Below are 19,497 nucleotides of genomic sequence, written 5' to 3'. Positions count from 1 at the left end.
CATCACAGTCATCATGATGTCTTCATATCATATCATTTGCTAAAAGCACTTTTTAAAAAATTTTTCTGAAAATTTTTTCCTATAAAGGTTGTAAGATAAATGCTAACCCATTCCTATTATTTCAAAGGATATGTAAAGACATGATACTGAGAATACTTTATTGCTACTTCTTTTTAAATTTGTCTAACAATTTATGTTCCTACTCACAGTCTGTTAGAGTGCCCCATTCTCTAACTTTGTCTGGATTATCTCTTTCACTTATTATTACCACTCTGTGACATATTATTATTTCCAGTTTATAGATAAGAAAGTCAAGAATTAGAAAGGTTGAGCAATATGCCCTGCAGTACACAGCCAATAAATGGCATTGCTCAGATTCACACCTTTTTTGTTTTTTTAGAAAATTGTCCTGGCTGATATGTAGAGAATGGATTGGGGAGGTTGCACCGAGAGTAGATATAGAGACCGGTTGGGAAGTTATTGAAAGACCCGAAACTGAGAATGATGGTGGCTTGAACTAGGATGAAGATAGCAGGGATGAAGAGAAGTAGATGGCTTTGAGAAGATTTAGGAGCAGAATTGATAGGGCGTGGAGATGGATTGGTTATGGGGAGGAGAGTCAAAGATGGTTCCCAGGCTTCTGGTCTGGACACTGAGGGGATGTTTGTACCATTTGCGGAGGGGAACAGGTGTGAGGGTGATGGAGGGGGGTGGGCTCCATTTGGATGGTGAGACTGAGATGCCTGTGAGGCAAACAAGTAGAAAGACAGCTAGGCGGTTAGATAGTCAGGGCTGGAACTCAGAAAATGGGTCAGAAAGTCATCCACTTATGTCTGTTAAGGAGATGTGATCACCTAGGGAGTGATCAAAGTGATCACTTTCTTTGATCAAAGTGATCAAAGAAAAATTGTCAGAAAAACAGAAAGAAAAGTAAAAACAAAAGGGGTATCTACTCTATCTCACATTTTTTGATACCTTTCACTATTTTGGATGACATGGAGTTCTGGAGAGGAAAAATGAGTTGATATTTGCCAAGAGCTTAGCACAGTGCCTGGTACATAGTGCTACATTTGATGTTTTACGTTTTCTCTCTTTGTCTTTATTTCTTCCCTTTTCTGTTATTTTTATTTTTCTTTCATTGATGACTTTGTCGAGGGGAATATTGAGGCAATGATGAGGACAGAAACCTGGTTGTATCACAAGTGAGATGTGAGGAAACAAAGATAATTCATGTAGAGAGCAGTTTCAAAAAGCACTAAGAGAGGCTTTTTGGGGAAGACTAGGCCAGGCAGTAGGGCAGAGCACGTGGAGAGGCCTAAAGGTGAGACAGAGCTTGACACGTTCAGAGAACTGCAAGAGGCTCCTTCTGCCTGGGCCATGGGCATGGTGAAGGCCAAAGATGGGTATCATTTAGGTGTGTGTTGAAAGTCATATTAAGGAATTTGAGCTTCCTCCTAAGGGCACTTGAAGGTTTTCAAGCAGCAAGATTGACATCATCAGATAATTAGTCTGGAAGGGTCACGCTGTGGTATAGAGAATGGGCTGGGTGGCAGAGAGAGAGATAAGTGGGAAGATAGCTCAGAGATGGTGACTGCAGCAGTCCAGGCAGGGGAGGGTGACAGCCTGGACTCAGTTGTCAGGGAGAATGGAGAAATGGGGATAGATCTAGGGGATATGCAGGGAGTAGAAGTGACAAGCCTGGGGCCTTGTGCAGATGTGGGAGTGAAGGAGGTGGAGGAGTCCAGCTTTATGCCGGGTTTCTCATGACACTGCTTATTGAGCACAGGGACACTGGTGGTTTGCAACTTTTTGTTAGTATCAATAATTCTGAATATCCTGATACAAAAACCTTTTTTTTTTTTTCTTGAATTATTTGCTGGCACAAATGTCTAGAAGTTAAACTGCTGAAAGGAGGGATATGAATATGTCACAGTTCTTAATTCATACTGTCATTCTCCCAAAGGGTTGTTTTGATTTACCTTGTGTGTTCATTTTGTAGCCTGCAACCTTGCTGAACTCATTTATAATTAGTGCTATTTTTTTTTGCCATGCAAATTTTCTTAATGTGTTCAAATTTTCAAACTTTCCTGGTATTACATTTAGATTTTCAGTCTAAGTTAGTATTTCCCTGTATCCAAGTTGTAAAGGAATTCACACATTTTTATAATCCTTGTAAAGTTTGATAGGTACCATTCACTGCTGTTTATTCTTGAGATGAATAAAGATTAGAGAGTATTTTAAATAAATATAGATCATCATTAAAGAGATAGCTTGGTAAAGTAAAAAAAACATTGGATTCGAAGTCATAAAATCTGGGTTAGAGTCAAGACTATTCTGTTTACCAGCTGTTTAATTATAGGCAAGTGATTTAGCTCCTTACAAAAAAAAAAAAGAGAGAGAGAGAGAGAAACCCTACAAAAGACCCTATCTACTTCACAGAACTGCTCAAAGTTTCAAAATGGAAAGTGCTGTGTGAACTATTAGGCCTGCTGCCAGTGTAAGCAACTTCTATTTATTAACAGTAATTATTAAACATTTGTCAATGCTTCCCTTTTCTACCTAAGATACAGAAAGGTACAATGTGGCCACAGCCTTCCAAGGGGACCTGTGTCTAAAAGCCATTTTTTTTAAGTACACACAAAGAGGTTTTGTTATTTTCCCTGTTGTTTTTCCCTCTTCATTCCTTTGGAGTGAGAGAAACGCCCAGAGAGAAAAGACCTTTTATTTCCTGTAGAATGTAGAAAAGTTCCAGTGTATTTTAGGAACTAACCCGTTAAAATGGAGAAAATGAAACGAAGTCCTGCAGAGCCACCACCCAAGGGAGGCAGCAGTCCCAGGGTCTGATGAAAGAGCTGTCATCCGCCCCATCCGTCTCTCTGCAGCAGGGGTCTGTGAGAAAACCATGGAAATGTGATTGCTTCTGAAACTCCTCATGGCAGATTTTGGCAATAAAACCTTATTTTCCTATCCAAAAGAAAAATGGCAGGATTTCACTTATGTGAGTAAGAGTGTGTTTATGGGTGCGTGTATAAATTAACACTGTACTAGCTTGGATTGCTTTTCACTTCTCTAGCACTTCCTTGAATTGCATATCCCTCTTTTCAGTTTTCAGGGTACCTCTGCCACTCAGTAGTTCCCAAATTTAGGAAATCTAGATTTGCAAAATATAATGAAATCATTGAGTTTATCAGTTGCTCTACTGAAGGCTTTGGGGTCAGAAAATCTAGCTTTGGGTCCCAGCTCTGGGCAAATTATTGGCCTTGGTCAGGCCTAGAGTGACTGAGGGGTACAGAGTACTCAGCAAATGGCAGCTCTTCTGACTGGCTCTAATTATTTGCTGTGTATTTACTATAATGTGTGATTCATTTGTTATAAATCATCAGAGTGATGCTATTTTTAATTTTAAAAAACCTCTTAAAATTCAAGACTTTTCGTTTAAAATTAGGAAAGATATCGAATGAAATTGTGATTTGATTCTTTATAAACATTTTCTAAGAATGAAATAAATCCAAAACCACAAAGGAGAAGATTACTGTTTCTTTGTAAGTAACAACTACTTTTTATAAAAATGATACATGCTCTTTATTTTAAAAAAAAAAATCAAGCCATATAGAAAAGTACAAAGATACGAGTCACCCGTCAACCCAGACCTCCTGCCTAGAAATGGCCTGTGTGGACACTTGTTGAACATTTTTCCTCTGCATGTGTACAGATGGGTATAGATTAGGAGACAGAAGAGGAGAAAAAAGAAAAAAGAAAGAGTGATAAATCTGACAGCATAAAAACGAAAAACTGCTCTGTGACAATATATCATAAAGTCAAAAAATAAATGTCTGAGAGAGGAAAATATACAAAGAGTTCTTATAAAATATAGATAAAAAGACAACTCACTAAAAATGTGGATAAAAGACAGGAATAATTTATAGAAGGAACACAAATGGCCAATGAACATACAAAAACAATCTTCAGCCTCACTCATTATTAAAGACATGCAATTTAAACTGTCTGACCATTGTGGCTAGAGCCCAAGGGTGTGGCCAGATTGTGATCCTGTGTGTGTGTGTGTGTGTGTGTGTGTTTTCTCGAACCATGTACAGGAAAGTGTTCATAGCCATTAGCTACAAGGAATCAGACTGGGAATGAGGGGAAGAGAGGGTGAGGCTTGCAGACACAGGGAGGGAGTATTTTTAATTTTAATTGTTTGTTCTTTTCTCCCACTTAAGATTCTTAAAAGTCATATGCAGGTAATACTTTTATCATTTAAAAATCTAGTTCAGTTTTGGGAAAACACACTTGCAACCAAAAGAAGAACAGATAAGCCCCTGAGACATCTATTTTGGTGCTAACCCTTACAGAGAGTAGGGCTTTTTCTCCCCAGCCTTTGGAGGAGCTAAAATTGACAACTGGAGAGCTGCCATTGAGGACGTTCTCTGTCTATTAAAAGAAACTGACTTAGTCCAGGGCCCTCAGAACTCAGTCTCCCAGTGCTCTGTGCCCCTAATGACGACCCGTTCAACTAATCCCCCAGGGATTCCCGGCTCCATCTCTTCCTTAGCCTGGACTCCCCGGCTGCCCCAGGGCCCCCGGCTGCCCCAGGCCCCCGTGGTGTGTGTGGCCATGAGAGGCTTCCCTGCCCCGCAGAGATGGGAGAGGAGAGGGAGTGGCTGGCGACCTGGGGCTGCAACCTGACCCTGTCTTGCATAAGGGTGTCGGCTTAAAGCCGAAGGGTGGCATGGCCAGCTCTGGCAGGGCAGCGAGGGAAAGCGACGCAGCTTCACAGCCGGTCAGTTATAAAAGAAGCGTAGCAAGCTCACGCCTCCCGATGACAAGTGGCCTTCATTCTGGAGAATTAAGGCACAAACTTGAATCAAAGCAGAGATACAGACTCTTGTGGGAAGGCACCTTGATGTCTGCTCCATGCACCATCCGCTGCTTTTCTGTCCTCCAAAGTGCTTCATTACACTGATTAGAAAATCATCTTTCTGTAACTTCTCCCCTCTCAACAACCAGGTGTTAGACTAGAAAAGTCTGCAATTTGGAATTACAGACCTTAGTCTGAAGCTGTTTCTGCCACTAACCCACCATGTAACCTTTAGCCAGTGGCTTCATCTCTTGAGGCTTCATTTCCCTTTCTAGAAACCGGGCTGCTAACTTCACTGGTCATTGTGAAGTGAGGTGGCGCATGTAATTCACTTAGCACCACAGCTGGCAAACGAAGGTGCTTAATCAGTGTCCCGGCCCTCTTTCCCTCTGTCCCTCCCCAGTGCCAGGCCTCAGCTCTACAAAGAGATCCTGGCTGTTACTAAGTTGAAGATTTCTATTGTCTTCCCCTTGAGTGTTCTTGTTTCCAAAGTAAATATATTCAGTTTAAGTCCACAAATTTACCTTGAGCTGCTGTGTACTTACTTTCCACTCTGCTGCAGGAGAGGAGATTTCTTTCTGTCAGTGAACCCCTAGTTATTATGAAGTGCGGGCAGGGAACTATCCCCTTCTTCCCCTGGCACCCATCCCGTCCCCAAGAGCTGGGGTTCCACACTCAGGCCCTCCAAGGGTTTTAAGTTGAGTGTTCATATGACGGGGTTCCGCCCGCATAAACAGAAATACTCTCTCGTCCTTTTACTAGTCATCAAACTTTCTTTTCAAGAAATATTACACATTTTACAAATCTAAAGGGACAGGCCTGCTTAGATAAGAGTCTGCCAGCTCTGGCCGCATCTGTTGGCAGCTGGACTGGCGTGACAAATCGGTGGTTTCCCCCAGAATGCACACGGGGCGCCAGAATGGAACAGCTGCTCTGCACCTTGGCAGGGGTTGACGTAGTTGCTATTGCAAATGAGTTTTTCCAAATAATGACCTTGTGCAATGTGGGATATTAAAATTTGTTTATTTGCTTGTTTTTTAACCCTGTCCAACATTCTAGCAGCCTGAGAGATTTGGAGATAGTAAACATTCCTCCTCAGTTTCAAGATAATACTTGACAAACAGATAACCATAAGATATTGCAAGGCCGGGCGCGGTGGCTCACGCCTGTAATCCTAGCTCTCTGGGAGGCCGAGGCGGGCGGATCGCTCGAGGTCGGGAGTTCGAAACCAGCCTGAGCAAGAGCGAGACCCCGTCTCTACTATAAATAGAAAGAAACTAATTGGCCAACTAATATATATAGAAAAAATTAGCCGGGCATGGTGGCTCATGCCTGTAGTCCCAGCTACTTGGGAGGCTGAGACAGAAGGATCGCTTGAGCCCAGGAGTTTGAGGTTGCTGTGAGCTAGACGCCACGGCACTCACTCTAGCCTAGGCAACAAAGCAAGACTCTGTCTCAAAAAAAAAAAAAAAAAAAAAAAAAGATATTGCAAACAGCAAAGATGTGAGGGGAAACACAAGCCCAGGGAGATTAATAAATAATGAGGAGGCAGGGCGTGGTGGTTCACGCCTGTAATCCTAGCACTTTGGGAGGCCGAGACGGGTGGATCGCTCGAGGTCAGGAGTTCAAAACCAGCCTGAGCAAGATCCCGTCTCTACTAAAAATAGAAAGAAATTAAGTGACCATTGACCATTATATATATATAAAAATTAATTGACCATTGTATATAAAAATATATATACAAAAAATTAGCCGGGCGTGGTGGCGCACGCCTATAGTCCCAGCTACTTGGGAGGCTGAGGCAGTAGGATCGCTTGAGCCCAGGAGTTTGAGGTTGCTGTGAGCTAGGCTGACGCCACGGCACTCACTCTAGCCTGGGCAACAAAGTGAGACTCTGTCTCAAAAAAATAAAAATAACAAGAAGAAGTAAGTGTGGTCAGTGACAGATCCCTGCTGGTTCATTACTTGGGCTCATGTGGAAAGCCAGGAGAGGCGAGCAGGACTCCTGTAATTCTGTGAACTGTGGTTCCTAGTCCTTAAATGCTCTCAGATGCATATCACAGGGTGTTTATGTTCTCTTAGCAAAAGAAGCATTATTCCAAAATCATGAACATTGGTCAAGTTTGGAAAGATTATGTGTAATCTAATCACTAGCTTGGTAAACCTCCTTTGCACTCCCTCCCTCAGGAGGACTCACTGCCTAGTGTGTGCTGTAGTTCCTAGTCTGTGTCACCCTGAGCCCTCATGTCCCATGGAGATTGTTCTGGGGCAGCTGGGTAGGAGCAAGCAGGTGGGCTCCCAGGCCCCCTCCACCTGCTTCCTTGAGAGTAGCCCCTCATTTGCCTGCTGAGTATATCAGAAAACCATGGAAGATTTTGTTTGGCTTCTTCTGCTCCAAAAAAAAGCTTCAAAATCAATGGTGACATGGCATTTGCATCCATTTGCAAGTGGTTTTCTTCCACTCAGTGATATGCTTTTGAAATATACCTATGTTAATATAGAGAGAGTCCAATCCTTGTGGAATAAACCACAGTGTATTCGTTCCCCTGCTGATGGATATTTAAATGGTCCCCCATTTTTCACCATCTACAGTAATGCTTCCGTGGGGTTAAGGACATTTTCCATATATGCAATGGATGGTGCACTCTCAGCTGGACAGGAGGGAAGGGACAGCAGGGGGCAGGCAGATGGCTGGTAAGAATCTGGAGGCAGTGGAGTAGGGGACTAGGAGCTGCATGGATGCAATAAAGCCAGGTCCCTCCAACTGTCAAAGTGGGTCTGTGAGCTGGAGGACCCAGAGGTGGCACAGAGTAAGCAAGGATGAGGCACAGAGTGTGACCATGGGAATGGGCGGCTGAGAGTGGAGAGGAAGATAATGAGTCTGTCAAAACCCTGAGAGGCCAAGGTGTCAGCCGGGTCGTTTGCTCCTTCAGCTCCACCCAGAGTCCCTCTCAGCCCTGCTCTGTGCCCCAGAGGCTGGCCTGTAAGTACCGTCTGAGTGCCCAGGCCCTTGCCCTCGGCCTCTGACCGAGAGGCACGCAGCCTGAACGTGGAAGGAATGGAGACAGGGCTTCCATCCCCAGCCCTCCCCGCCAGGTCCCTGCAGGTGGGCTGTGACCCTCTGCTGCAAGGCCCTGCTCCTTTCCCTGTGATTCGTCCTTCCAGTTACAGCAAACGCCCCCTCCCTTACCCACCCGTGCCTCGGGGGTCTGCATGCCCAACTTGGGTTTCTTTTGTGCCAAGAATCATTCTTTTGACCTCTTTCCCTCCATTAACATGTTCACATGTGCCATCTCTTTCCTGCCAATCTCACGGATACTGAAATCCCTGAAAATGATGACAGGAGTAGGGTAAGATAGGGAGGAAGTTGTTGAGTCAGGTGCTAAAACCTAGTGAGGGGGCAGTGTCCATAAGTCTACATAGAATGAAACTATTTCACATTTTATAACTATCCTTTAAAACTGAAATCCATGCCTAATTTTTTTCATGAATTGCTAGTGTTAGCACAATATCTGACATGTAGAAAGCATTTTAAAATGAAAATAAATTGAATTGGACTGAATTAAATTAAACTGAATCGAATTGAGTTTCACTGAATAAATGAGATGCTAATTTTGCACATTTTAAACATCATGGGTGACACACCCCCCCTTCTTTTTTAAAAAGCTTTGTGAACATCAAATAATAAATTAGATCAGGGATTAAATTTCTGAGCTGAATAATAAATGTTTGATTATATTAGCATCTCATGCAGAAAAATGTTGAGGCCATGACATTTGGGGATAAATTCAGATCCCCTTAAGCTTTGAGGACCTGCTTGCTTGATATTGTGAGCAATATTGCTCTTGGAAAACACCTTGCTTTCTATCTCTAAGGCAAAAAGCAACTTACAGTACTTCCAGAATATATAACTATTCATTTGAAAATGATTTTGATAGACATCTATTATATTTCTTAAATTATAACACTAAGTAGAAAGAAACGAAATAAAAAATCTTGTTTGATTTTGAGTTTTAATCAATCTAAAATACTGTGTGTTGGGTCTTTATACAATAGGAGTTAAACCTCCTCTGGCATCACACAGTGATTATTCTCCTCAAATAGGAGATTTTAGTGATAGTTAACCAAGGGGAAAACACAAAGTAAACATGGTTCAACTTGCATTTCATCTTTTTTTGGGATGTGGGGAGGTGTTTCCTCTCTTTTTTCCTTTCTCCAAACACTGAGCATGTAGTAGTGTGACGCTATCCCTGTGGCGCCCGTTGTCTGTTCGTACATGCACTTGCATTTCAGACTGCCCGTTATTTTAAAAGCATTTCAAGTCAGAGCTTGAGATTGGGCCTTTGATGCCAAATCAATGACAAGGACTAATTTGGTGTTGCCGAAATCATTTATTCAATTCTTCATGTACTATAATAAGAAAAGTAGTTTTAAAGCAAAGGTTATTGCTAGCATTTATGAAGAAGAAATCTAACTGTTCTAATGTGGCAATAAAAGTTCTTGCCAGCAATCTCAATTTGGGGTAGCCCCTATTACAAAAAGTCTAGAGCTAGCAGATCAGGAGATTTTAACATGGGAAAAATAAGGGGACAGTCTAGAGTCAAAGATGATGGCTCCATCCTGATTACAACCTCAGAAATGTGTTCAGCTGGTCATCAGAGGGGCAAGAACTGCTTGGTCCAGGCTAGGATGCTCGACTGGGATGACTTCATCTCCTATGCCAGCTTCCATGGATGAGTCATAGCTCCTGGGGGCTAAATCAGGGGGCCCTGGGGAGTGTGCTGGCATCAACTAGTGATGTCTGCCACCTCAGGCTAAGGTGGGGGAATAGCAACATTCAGGATGTGGTAGAAAAAGTAGAATCTGAAGTCAGTGTCAAGGTCAGACTCTTATCTCCATCTCTTGTTAGCTGTGATATCTTGGGCAAGTAACCCATTCAGCAATCTCAGTTTTCTCATCTATCAAATGAAGATAATAAAAACTACCAAGAAAATTAAAATCAGTATCACAATAAAGAATTAAAGTGCAGCTTAATTCTCAGTTGTTGCTAGTATGTTTTGCCTGTCACAATCTAGTGTTTCCCTCCTTTAAACTTGTGGTATTTTATCATTTCTATTACTCTTTTGACAATTAATTGCCAACTACCTACCAACTCACGTTAGTGTATTGTATTCCTTCACCACACCTTACCTCTCTGTGCTGCCTACGCTGTCCAGCCCGTGCCTCCCCCCTAGTGGGCTAGCCGAGTCTGTTTATTGAAGGAATGTGAGCGTATTACTAACAGCATTTAAAAAACTTCAAATGTTGACAGGGAGATGAGTAGTAACTTTACCTTATTTGAAATGATATTTGAAAGGATTATTTGAAAGGATTATTATTTTATTTGAAAGGATTATTATTGTTATTTCATGTTCATAAGTTCATACTTTGTTTGAAAGGATTATTATTATTTGAAAGGATTATTATTATTATTTCATGTTCATAAGTTCATACTTTGTTTGTTTAAATGGACTTTATTTTCAAGGAACCCTGTGCTCAATGAGGGCCGTGGGCCTGTTTGCAAAGGGTGCAGGCAAACGCTCCTGGGGACTGAGGCACAGGGAAGGGGTCCGTATTTCTGTGGGCAAGGCCGCTGACACCTGTGGGTAGGTCCCACTTTCGGGGCTGACCAGTAGGCAGGGGACTGGGCTGGGGACTGTGCACTTCCTCTGCACAACATTGTCACTTTTTATCCATCTCCTTACTTCTAGAAACTTCCCCCTCCTCTTTGCTGACACTGGACTCAAAGGATCAGAGAGTTTTAAACGGTTCACTTGGTGACAGGCCCTGGCCACAGCGTCGAGCCACCTGGATTCAGTGTCCAGTGTTCTCGCCACTGTTCGAGGCTTTTAAAAGCCAGCTCTCCCGAAAGTTAATTGTGCTTCCACATAAATCATTTCTTCCAGCTTGATGGAAGGTTCCTTGGCTTTCTGGTTATCACTGCAAGGACAGTTAGTTCCCAGTTGTTGCTGCCAACCATGTTAACAACCTGTTTCTTCTTTCTGTGGTGACAGGCACATCTCATCGTCCTGAGTAGAAGCTCCTCTCAAGAGGAGGTAGCGGACTCCGCGCACTTTGTCGCCCGTGCTGCCCTCGCTTCTGGAAGGCCCGAGCACCATGGTGAGAATAAGCCTTCTCTCCTCCTGTCCCCCTGGGTCTGCAAACTAGCTGCCTTCTGGATAGGTAAACAGGTGGATGGAGTTGTGACACAGGCCCTCCCGAGAGCCTTCCTCGTTTTATCTGATCATCTATAGTTACGCTACTCTGCTCATTGCCCCAGTGTCCTTTGGTTCCCTGCTCCCAGGCTTCCTCTAATCTTTGACTCCTAAATACGGCTAATCTGCATCCAAACATAGCTATGAGGAGGCCCAGGGAGTCTGCACTGGGCTTACAGGGAAATCTGTTCTGCTTTCAAAGGTGATCTATTTTTAAAGATTGTTGTGACGCTACTGTGGCGACAGCCCTGGCCTGTGGGCCAGCCGGCCTCGGACTCTCTCAGGGCTGGGCTTTCAGTCAGGATGAACTTACAGCTTCAGGATTCCAGAAGGAAGTTGCCATTTATGTCTCATAAGGTTTTTCTTATCCCCACATAATACGTAGAGCAGCGAGCTCCAGGGATTCTTTAATCCACCATCCTGGCTCAGAGCATACAGAGCATACGATGTGCTTCTATGGATAGAAATCACATACTAATGATTTTTTTTATCAGAATATTCAGAGATGGAGTATAATTCATAAAGAAGACCTAGGGGTGTATTCTAAGATATCAGATAAAAATAATTATGTATGAAGTGAAATAGGGTCCAATGCACCTGAAAGCATAAAATCAGTTCCTAGAAGGCTTGGGGTTGGTTCAGGAAGCAGGAGTCAGGCTAAGACGAGGAGGCCAGCATGAGCAGTCTGGTCTGAAAAGATCCACAGGCCAGAAGGGAACCTCGAGTCCACAGAGGAGCTGGTGAAGGGGGTACCACTGTTCATCCATCTGTCCGTCCCACCTTGCACATCTCTCATTCTGGCCTCCCTGAGCTTGAAGCACCTTCTCAGAACCAGAGGAACCTACCAAGGGATGGAGAGAGGAGGCAAGTGACCTTCTGGCCCTCCCTCCCTAAAACATTCAAACATAACAATCAGATTTTCCTTCAAAACCTTCAAAGAGTGAACCAACTTTGACCAAGTTTTTAGTGCCTCAGATTCACTTAATAAGAAGAAAGAAACTTCCATTTCATAGCTACTAATAAAACACCTAAACTGCAAATACATGTTTGTTTGATGGAGACCCCTAGAATAGCAAGAGTCACAAATCTGAATGTCCACAAGAACCAAGTAAGCAATGTGAGTGAAGTGGTGGTTATTAGGAACCAGCCGCAGCAGCAAGCATGATTATGTGGCAGCTCACTGCTGGCTATAGTGTAAGAGACGAAACAGAGTGGTGAGGACTGTGGCAAACTAGAGAGTCCCGGCCCCTGGTACGTAGCTCTGGGCCATTTCAGCCATAGGCAGGCTTATATTAGCAGATACTTCTGCTTTTTCAAAAGAAAGCAGAGATTTGGATTTTTATGTGAAATCTCCAATTTTTAATTGATGGTTACTAACTCAAATATATCCTCTGCTTGAGTCAAAACAACTGTGAGGGTTGGAACCAGGATTTCTGGCCTGGAAAGCAGGAGTGTGCTAGGTGGTTGTCAGATCATTCCTTCTTTTCTCAGGAGCTCATGGGTCAAGACAACTGGAGGGTTCTGAGCATTTGGCCTGGTGGGGTGTGGGGAGAAAGGGAATAGTCCTGAGCAAATGCTGAACAGAGAGAGGAGGATAAGGCCAGAAGACCATCTTTTTGCCTAGAAGGATTCGTTTCCAGCATGTCACCTAGTGTCGGTGCACTCACCTGTTGAAGGTATGAATTGAGTAGGGACCCATAGAAATTGTGGCCTAAAATGTTTTTGTCCTGTAGGTGCAAAGTTATGCCACTCTGCTTGGCATGGTTTACAGAATCAGAGACAAATCCAGACATTGCCAGCCTAAATATAGTACTGGTATTGCCTTCCCTGTAGATTGAGAATGATAACAATATGTATTTGATATAGATAATAATGTATGTGAGAAGTAAATGACTCACAATCAGAATTGAAATATGTAAGAAATGTAAGGTAGAGGGATAAGAAGACAACTTCTCCCAGGACCAGGGAGTTGGGACTGATGGCTTTACAGATTAGGAGCTGGGGGGTCCAGGGGGCAGCTTCTGTTTGAGGCCTGGAGGATTGGTTGCTTGTAGCACAGGCAAAAGATGACAGAGAGAATCAGAAGCAAGCAGGAATCATCATAATAATAATAACAATGACAATGACATCAGCAGCAGCAGTTGAGCACCTCTTGTATGCAGGTACAAGTATGCTCACAAACACGCTCATTTAGTCCTTTTAACAACCCTTGGAGACAGGGCATGGACTCTCATTTTATAGACGAGCTCACATAGCCAGCTCTTGCTAGAAGGGAGTTCTATCAATCTAGAGAATCTCCTATCTACTCATTGCTCTACTCAAAAAAGACAAAAGTCCCTATCAGTCTGTAGGATGCTCCTAGACATGCTTCTTGGATTCAGCATCTACCAACCAGAAGCAACTGAAACATCTATCACCTTGATGCTGTTCGGAAGAAAGTTTACCAAAGCCTTAAAGGGGAGTAAATGCTACGTGAGCAGGCTGGGCAGAGAAGCAGGGGATAGAAATAGATGCTGATTATCCAGCAGCAACATGAAGCCCTGGAACAGGTGGAGAAAAGAATGCAAGCCTCACCCCTAACGCCTCAAACAAATCACCTAAAGGGGCAAGGGAGAAACAAATAAAAAGACAAGAAGAAACCTCAAACTATTCCTGCCTAGTTTGGAAACTGATGCTGTCGGAATCCTTGTTCCCTTAGCAGCGAATGTGGGAAAGGCTGGAAAATGAGCCCACCAGGCCAGCACGTGCTGCATGTGGGGAATTGGCTTCCCTCTAGAAGTGGAAACGAGACAGGCACCACTTAGCCAGGGGTGCAGTGGGAGCCTGGGGCAGGGAATTCCCATTGTGCTTTATGTCATCTCTCTGCTGTCCCCTCATGTGGCCAATGCCCCCACAGCAGGAGTGAGAAAAACTCACTCTGGGCTGAGGTGTCTCCAAGCCTCTGCTGCCTCCAGCAGGGGGAACTGCAAGGGGGCAACGTGGAACTTATCTTTGTCTAACAGCTAAGTGGGGACCAGACCCCTCAGACCTCTCACCAACGTGGAACTTTCTGACCTGGTCTTTGAGCACTTCTGGTTCAGAAGTCCTGGCCAGATCCCATGGCACAAGTCTGCATGTTCCACTGGACGCTGAGCGGGGTTCTCAGCTCTGCTCTCCAAACCTGTCTGTGCTGCGAACAAAGACCTTCGGAGGTTTGTTTTGTGACTCTTATGTTTTTTTAAGAGGAGAATATTTAATGAGAAATATTTCTCATTTGAGGATTCTCTATGGCCTGCTTGTGTCCTTGCCACATGCCCATTGAAGGCATTGCCCTGTAACAGACAAAACACTACTGGCCAAGAAGCAAGTGTTGTGGGCTCCACGCTCAAGCCAATCCCTTTGCTCTGTGCCTTCCCTGCATTCCTTATGCAGACAAGACTGCCATAGAAGTCACGAAGGACTGTGATTGCATAAAGATTCCCAATTCAGGCTCCTGGAATGTCACTAACCTGGGCCTGGCCAGCTTCCCAGCACAGCCATCGACAAACTTGGTATTAACGCTCTCCCAACCCTCTTAAGCATTCAGGGCCTTGGCTTTGTGTTTATAACTCTTCTCCTAAATGATATTAAAATGAAATGGTCTGAAGCCAAGTACATTTCAGTATAAACCTTTGAGAGGCAGAGCCCACTAAGTGCAGGCGGCCTTGTTTGGAAGTGGCCCCAGCTGCAGCCTGGGCTCCAGCAGGCCTGGGAGTTCTGCAGGGTCCGGTGAGAGCAGACAGAATAGGCTAGGGACAGGGGCCAAGACCCCTGACTAAGTGGATTCCCAAGATCTAATTCCCTATGTGCAAATATGTGTATCTCCCCAGCCAGCACTGGTCCTAGCTTCTCCCCACATTTTACATAGTAGGCATGAAATTGTCATGTATCTGAAGCTGGGTACTGTACCTCCTTTTTATCTTACACAATCCTCCCTTTTGTCAAGTCTTCCCCCTGTGGCCTGCCTTCTCAGCTTGCCCCATGCTGGCCCTACCCTGTGCCCTGCTCACTGGGTTGCTGATGCTCGTTGGACCCCATGGGACCCAGAGAGACTGGAAGTCAGGAAGCCCTGGTGGACACCTGCGGCCAGATCCTGTGGGCCCCTGCCAGGTAACATGGCCACCTGGGAATAGCCACAGTCAGGTGTCCTTCAGCTTCCCATGCCCTCCTTAGCTGCCCCTGTTGCCTTCCTCGCCCCACCTCCAGCCAAAGCCTCCAAGGTGGGGCTTGTGACACAGTCCTGCTGGTAGAGCCACTGCCCTGCTCGCCTGTCGCCCTTCAGCCTCCCCACCCCCTGCAGCCCTGCATGCTCTGAGATAACCTTCCTCAGTCCCTTCTCAGGGCCCGTTTCTTATTATAAAATGCCCAGCCAGCCTCAGCGTGGCCGCCTCTGAGCTCCCCACGCAGCCCCTGTCAGCATCCGAGCCTGCTCTGTATTCTGCAGGGCGCACGTGAAAGGGGAAGTGAGAGGGCAGTGAGGTGAGGCCCACAGAAGGAAAGGGACACCTCTCGTTCTGTTTCCACAACCGTTAGGAGGATCCCCTCTCAGAAACTCCTGGAAGTCACCTTTGAGTCATCACTTTTAGAGGACTGGGGTCCAGGATCACTCAACATGTTAGAGGTAAAGCGAGGCCCACATACCACATTCCAGAACCGGGGAGGTAAACACACCTGTCCCCGGGGCTCTGAGGATGCAGGGTGCTGAGAAGCCCTGCGGGACAGGTAGGTGGGGGCTGCAGGGGTTGGCAGCCCTCGGGGCAAGCGGACTGAAGTGCTGTTGGCCCCTCCTCCCAGAGGGACAAGCTGGGGCAGAACTGGAACCTTACCAGGCTTTGCTTACCAGCCTGCTTTCTCTTCTCTGTGCCCGAGAGCAAAGCCTGTGGCTTCTTTGCTTCTCTCCCAGGGAGGATGAAGTGCATGAGCTCTCTGATGACCACTCTCGTGAGGTTCAAGTTTTTCACTTTTGTGCTGGCTAATGATTTGTGCTCAGAACTTCTCAGGAAAGACTATGTTATTTATACTCCCATGTGGCTTCAATAAGGATTTTTAAGGCAGCTTATGGAAAATGTATATGTATCACCAAAACAAGTGACTGGAGCCATAGGCCTAAGGCTACCCAAGGCCTGACCACCACGTGGGTGGCCCTGAGTGACGTGGGGAACTGCTCAGCTTCCTGGTGCTGAAACATCCTGGTGGACACTTAAGGCAAGCAGCCCCCACTGGTGACTCAGCCACTGACCAGGCCCTGTGGGTGCCAGGCCCCGTGAGCCTAACCTGGCTTGCTGCCATCGTGGTCACCTCCCATCACTGATGCAACCCTGCCCCCAGAGATGGCCGTGGACTTCCTCAGATCCCACAGCTAGCCAGCAATGGCCATGCCACTCCCAGGAGCCATGTCACGGGCCCTCTGTGGCCCGGTGAGAGTGTTCCTCTTGAAGAGTGTCTCCTTTGGGCGTCGCTGAAGACTCTACGGTGAGGAAAGAGTCTGTCCTGGGCTTCCCTGTGGCCCCCACAGGCTGGCAGCCTCGGTCAGCAGCCCCAGCAGGGTCTGAATAGGTTCAGTCTGTTACGTTTCCTGGGTGAGGGAGCTCCTCTGGGCTAACGCCAGGCTAGGATTTGAGACTTTGCATTTTTAAATTCCCTGGGGTCCTTTAAAGCCTTGCAGTTAGTACAGAGTAAAGACTGTTTTTTAAGATGTTACAAAAGACAATTGTCACACTGTATGTGAAAGCTGGCCTTACTGTTCCAACTCCTGCCTTAGGACAGCCTCAGGTAAATGAGCCCAGGGTTCCTGGAATTTATTTTAATTAAAAGCCTCCCGACCTCCAGTGGGCCACATTGCAGTCCTGCATTCTTGTTCTCTGGACGAAACCCTGCTCTCTTTTGCCTGTATATGAACATCTCCACGCAGAGTCTGTCAGGGCCTCTGGGAATGGCGTGGCTCCAGGTCCCCAGCTGGAGCTGTCTGCAGAGACATTAAACCACCCTGCCCACCAAGCCACACTTCCTCCCTGCTCTGACTCTTGACGTTCTGTTGGAGTGAAAATGGGAAAAGATTCGCAGCCTTGGAACACCTAGGCCACCAGGGTTCAGATTTACAAGCTAAGTCATGCCCCTGTGTTTTAGAAAATGACTTCATCTTCTGCCCAGGCCAGTGGCATCATATTGCAGAGGATTCTAGAAGTGGTTTTTAAAGTTAGGGCTGGCCGTGTGCAAGAGTGCTGAATCTGCTGGCTCTGCGTGAACCCACGCCCAGCTTCAAGGTGCAACATCCATGCCGGGAGGTAGCATCCCACTCTAGGGGCTATGACTTCCTGTCCCTCCAGAAATACTATTGTCACTTGTCCCAGATGGACCTGGATTGCCCACTGCTGGGAGAACAAACTCTGCTGCTCAGAAGTGACTCCTTTGCTATAGTGATAGGACTCAATTTGCTGTCTCCTCAAAGACTGGTCACATGGATTGTAGTTCACAAAGTTAATGTTGAGGGTTGGAGGGCTGGGGAAATAAGTCAGCATCTTACAAAAAAGGAGCTTTTCTATATCCCAGGTAGATATAAAAGTGGTTTCAAATTTATAGGCAGGGAGGGCACTTACCGTGGACAACTTAGACCTCCCTCTGTTCCCAAGCTCTAGGTCATTCTAACATACAAAGGTCTGATGTGAGTTTACAGGTGTCCGATGTGCAGTCAGCTTGCATGTGACAACAGCTGTCTGGGACCCCCACCCCACCCATTCCCGCCTGGCCTCATCCCTTGACCAGAGACCTCCCAGGAACAGAACTGGGAAAAGCACGGAGCTTTAGAAAGGCCGTGGACTCAGAAAGGGAGGAAGGGAAGCTGCACCCTCAGAAGCCTGTCCCTAGAGGGCACGTTCCCAGGCAGGACTAGCTCCTGCTGCCCACCACCACGCCCAGCTTCCACTCACTTCGGCAGCCACACTGCCTCAGTTTAAGGAGTACATTCCTTCCTCCCTCTCCGCCTTCCCTTGCTCCCACTCCCTCTTCCAGAGATCGATGTGCACTAACAGGCGTCCCTTTTGGAACTTATGACTAGGCCTCCTTGAGTCCGAGCTCATGAGCCATTCATGCCTTAGTTGGAATTAGGCCCTGCAGCTTCCTTTCTCACCGCATCTCCCCGAGCTTAGCGCCACCGAGGGAAAGGAGGGACTCGGGCTTAGAGGACCGGCCCAAACAGGGTGCTTCTGGGGAGCAGTTAGTCAGCCTGTGACCACCAGAGGAAAGAATAACGGGAGGTGGGAGAGCATTGCAAGAAAAAAGCTAGAAAGGTGTTGGGTGCAGCTGTGTCCACCGGTGCTGGGGAGACTGGCTCCTGACCCAGCAGAGGGGAGGGACCCAGCCCTTTGGGCCTCCACCTTGCCCCGGGCAGGGCAGCACCGCCTCTGCCAAAGCCCTGCCAAAGGCTCTGACACTCAGTGCTCGTTCAACCCCAGTTCTTTCCTATGCCTTTTCCATCTGCCGGGCTTCACAGTAGGGCCCATCTCCAGGGCGAGGAGGCCAAGATGCAGAAAACTCTTCACTCTTAAAAAGAAGAGCTCAGCCGCATTCTTTGCTTAATTCCCAAGTAACCAGAAAATTAAAGTATCAAGAGTACTCCTCCCTCCCTTAACATCCGCATTCATTTTAGACATGAGTGTTCATCTCTGTAAGGCTTTTAGAATCTACAAAATAAATGCCACATCATCCCCAACATTTGCTGTCATCAGATTATCAAAGGAGCCAAAGTTAATAGTTCGAGCATTAACTCTGTAATGTTTTCATTACAGTCAGCTATGAATAAGGGAGATGTTAACATTTTCCATGTGGTAGAACTTTCTCTTACCAAGACAAAAACTTGAGTAGCACTCTATGCATGCATCTGCTGGTCTGGCAGCGGACAGGCCCATCAAAAAAGGGGAAAGGGACCCAGGTCAGTTGGCGTCTACTCCAGGGCCAGGCAGCACTGGGTGCAATTCCTGCTTCTATCTGGTGACTGCCTAGAATCTACATGGCGTGAATCTTGCTGGTGAACACAACTTGTTTCAGACCTAAGCTTGCTTTAGGTTGACTAGATGTGATTAGGCTGGCGTATTTCCCAAGTATTTACTTCTCTACTTTCCAAGTTAGATCCCATGGAGTGTATTTGGATTATTTCTCGAGACTCAGGATTCTCACTATGATTTAAGACATGTCGTCAGAGCCCTTGAGGTGTGCAGGGCTGTTTATCTTCATCTGATGCAGGACTTCTGTGTCTTTGGACCGTTCTGTTTGTTTTCATGTTTCTCTTGTCTCAGGGTCCCTCTCTGCTACTTGCTGCTTCCAAAATGCCTGCTATTTAGCCTAGTGTGGTTGCCCATAGCCACAATT

At 45.9% G+C, this 19,497-nt stretch overlaps 1 protein-coding gene across 7 annotated transcripts in view; it reads left to right on the top strand.

Moving 5' to 3' along the window:
- Positions 1-19,497, top strand: part of TTC23 (tetratricopeptide repeat domain 23) — a 76,420-nt gene that overhangs the window by 32,882 nt on the left and 24,041 nt on the right. For all 7 annotated transcript variants that reach the window (XR_012920088.1, XM_012764530.3, XM_012764538.3 and 4 more), the window contains exon 7: positions 10,915-11,020. Coding sequence is in view for 6 of the 7 variants with exons in the window: in XM_012764530.3 (XP_012619984.1) it covers positions 10,915-11,020 (106 nt within the window). In the remaining variant the exon portion in view is untranslated. The remainder of the gene's footprint in view (positions 1-10,914; positions 11,021-19,497) is intronic.

The sequence above is a fragment of the Microcebus murinus genome, chromosome 7 (assembly GCF_040939455.1).
Source record: "Microcebus murinus isolate Inina chromosome 7, M.murinus_Inina_mat1.0, whole genome shotgun sequence".
In the NCBI taxonomy this organism is placed as follows: Eukaryota; Metazoa; Chordata; class Mammalia; order Primates; family Cheirogaleidae; genus Microcebus; species Microcebus murinus.
This window is presented reverse-complemented; position numbering and strand designations above follow the sequence as displayed.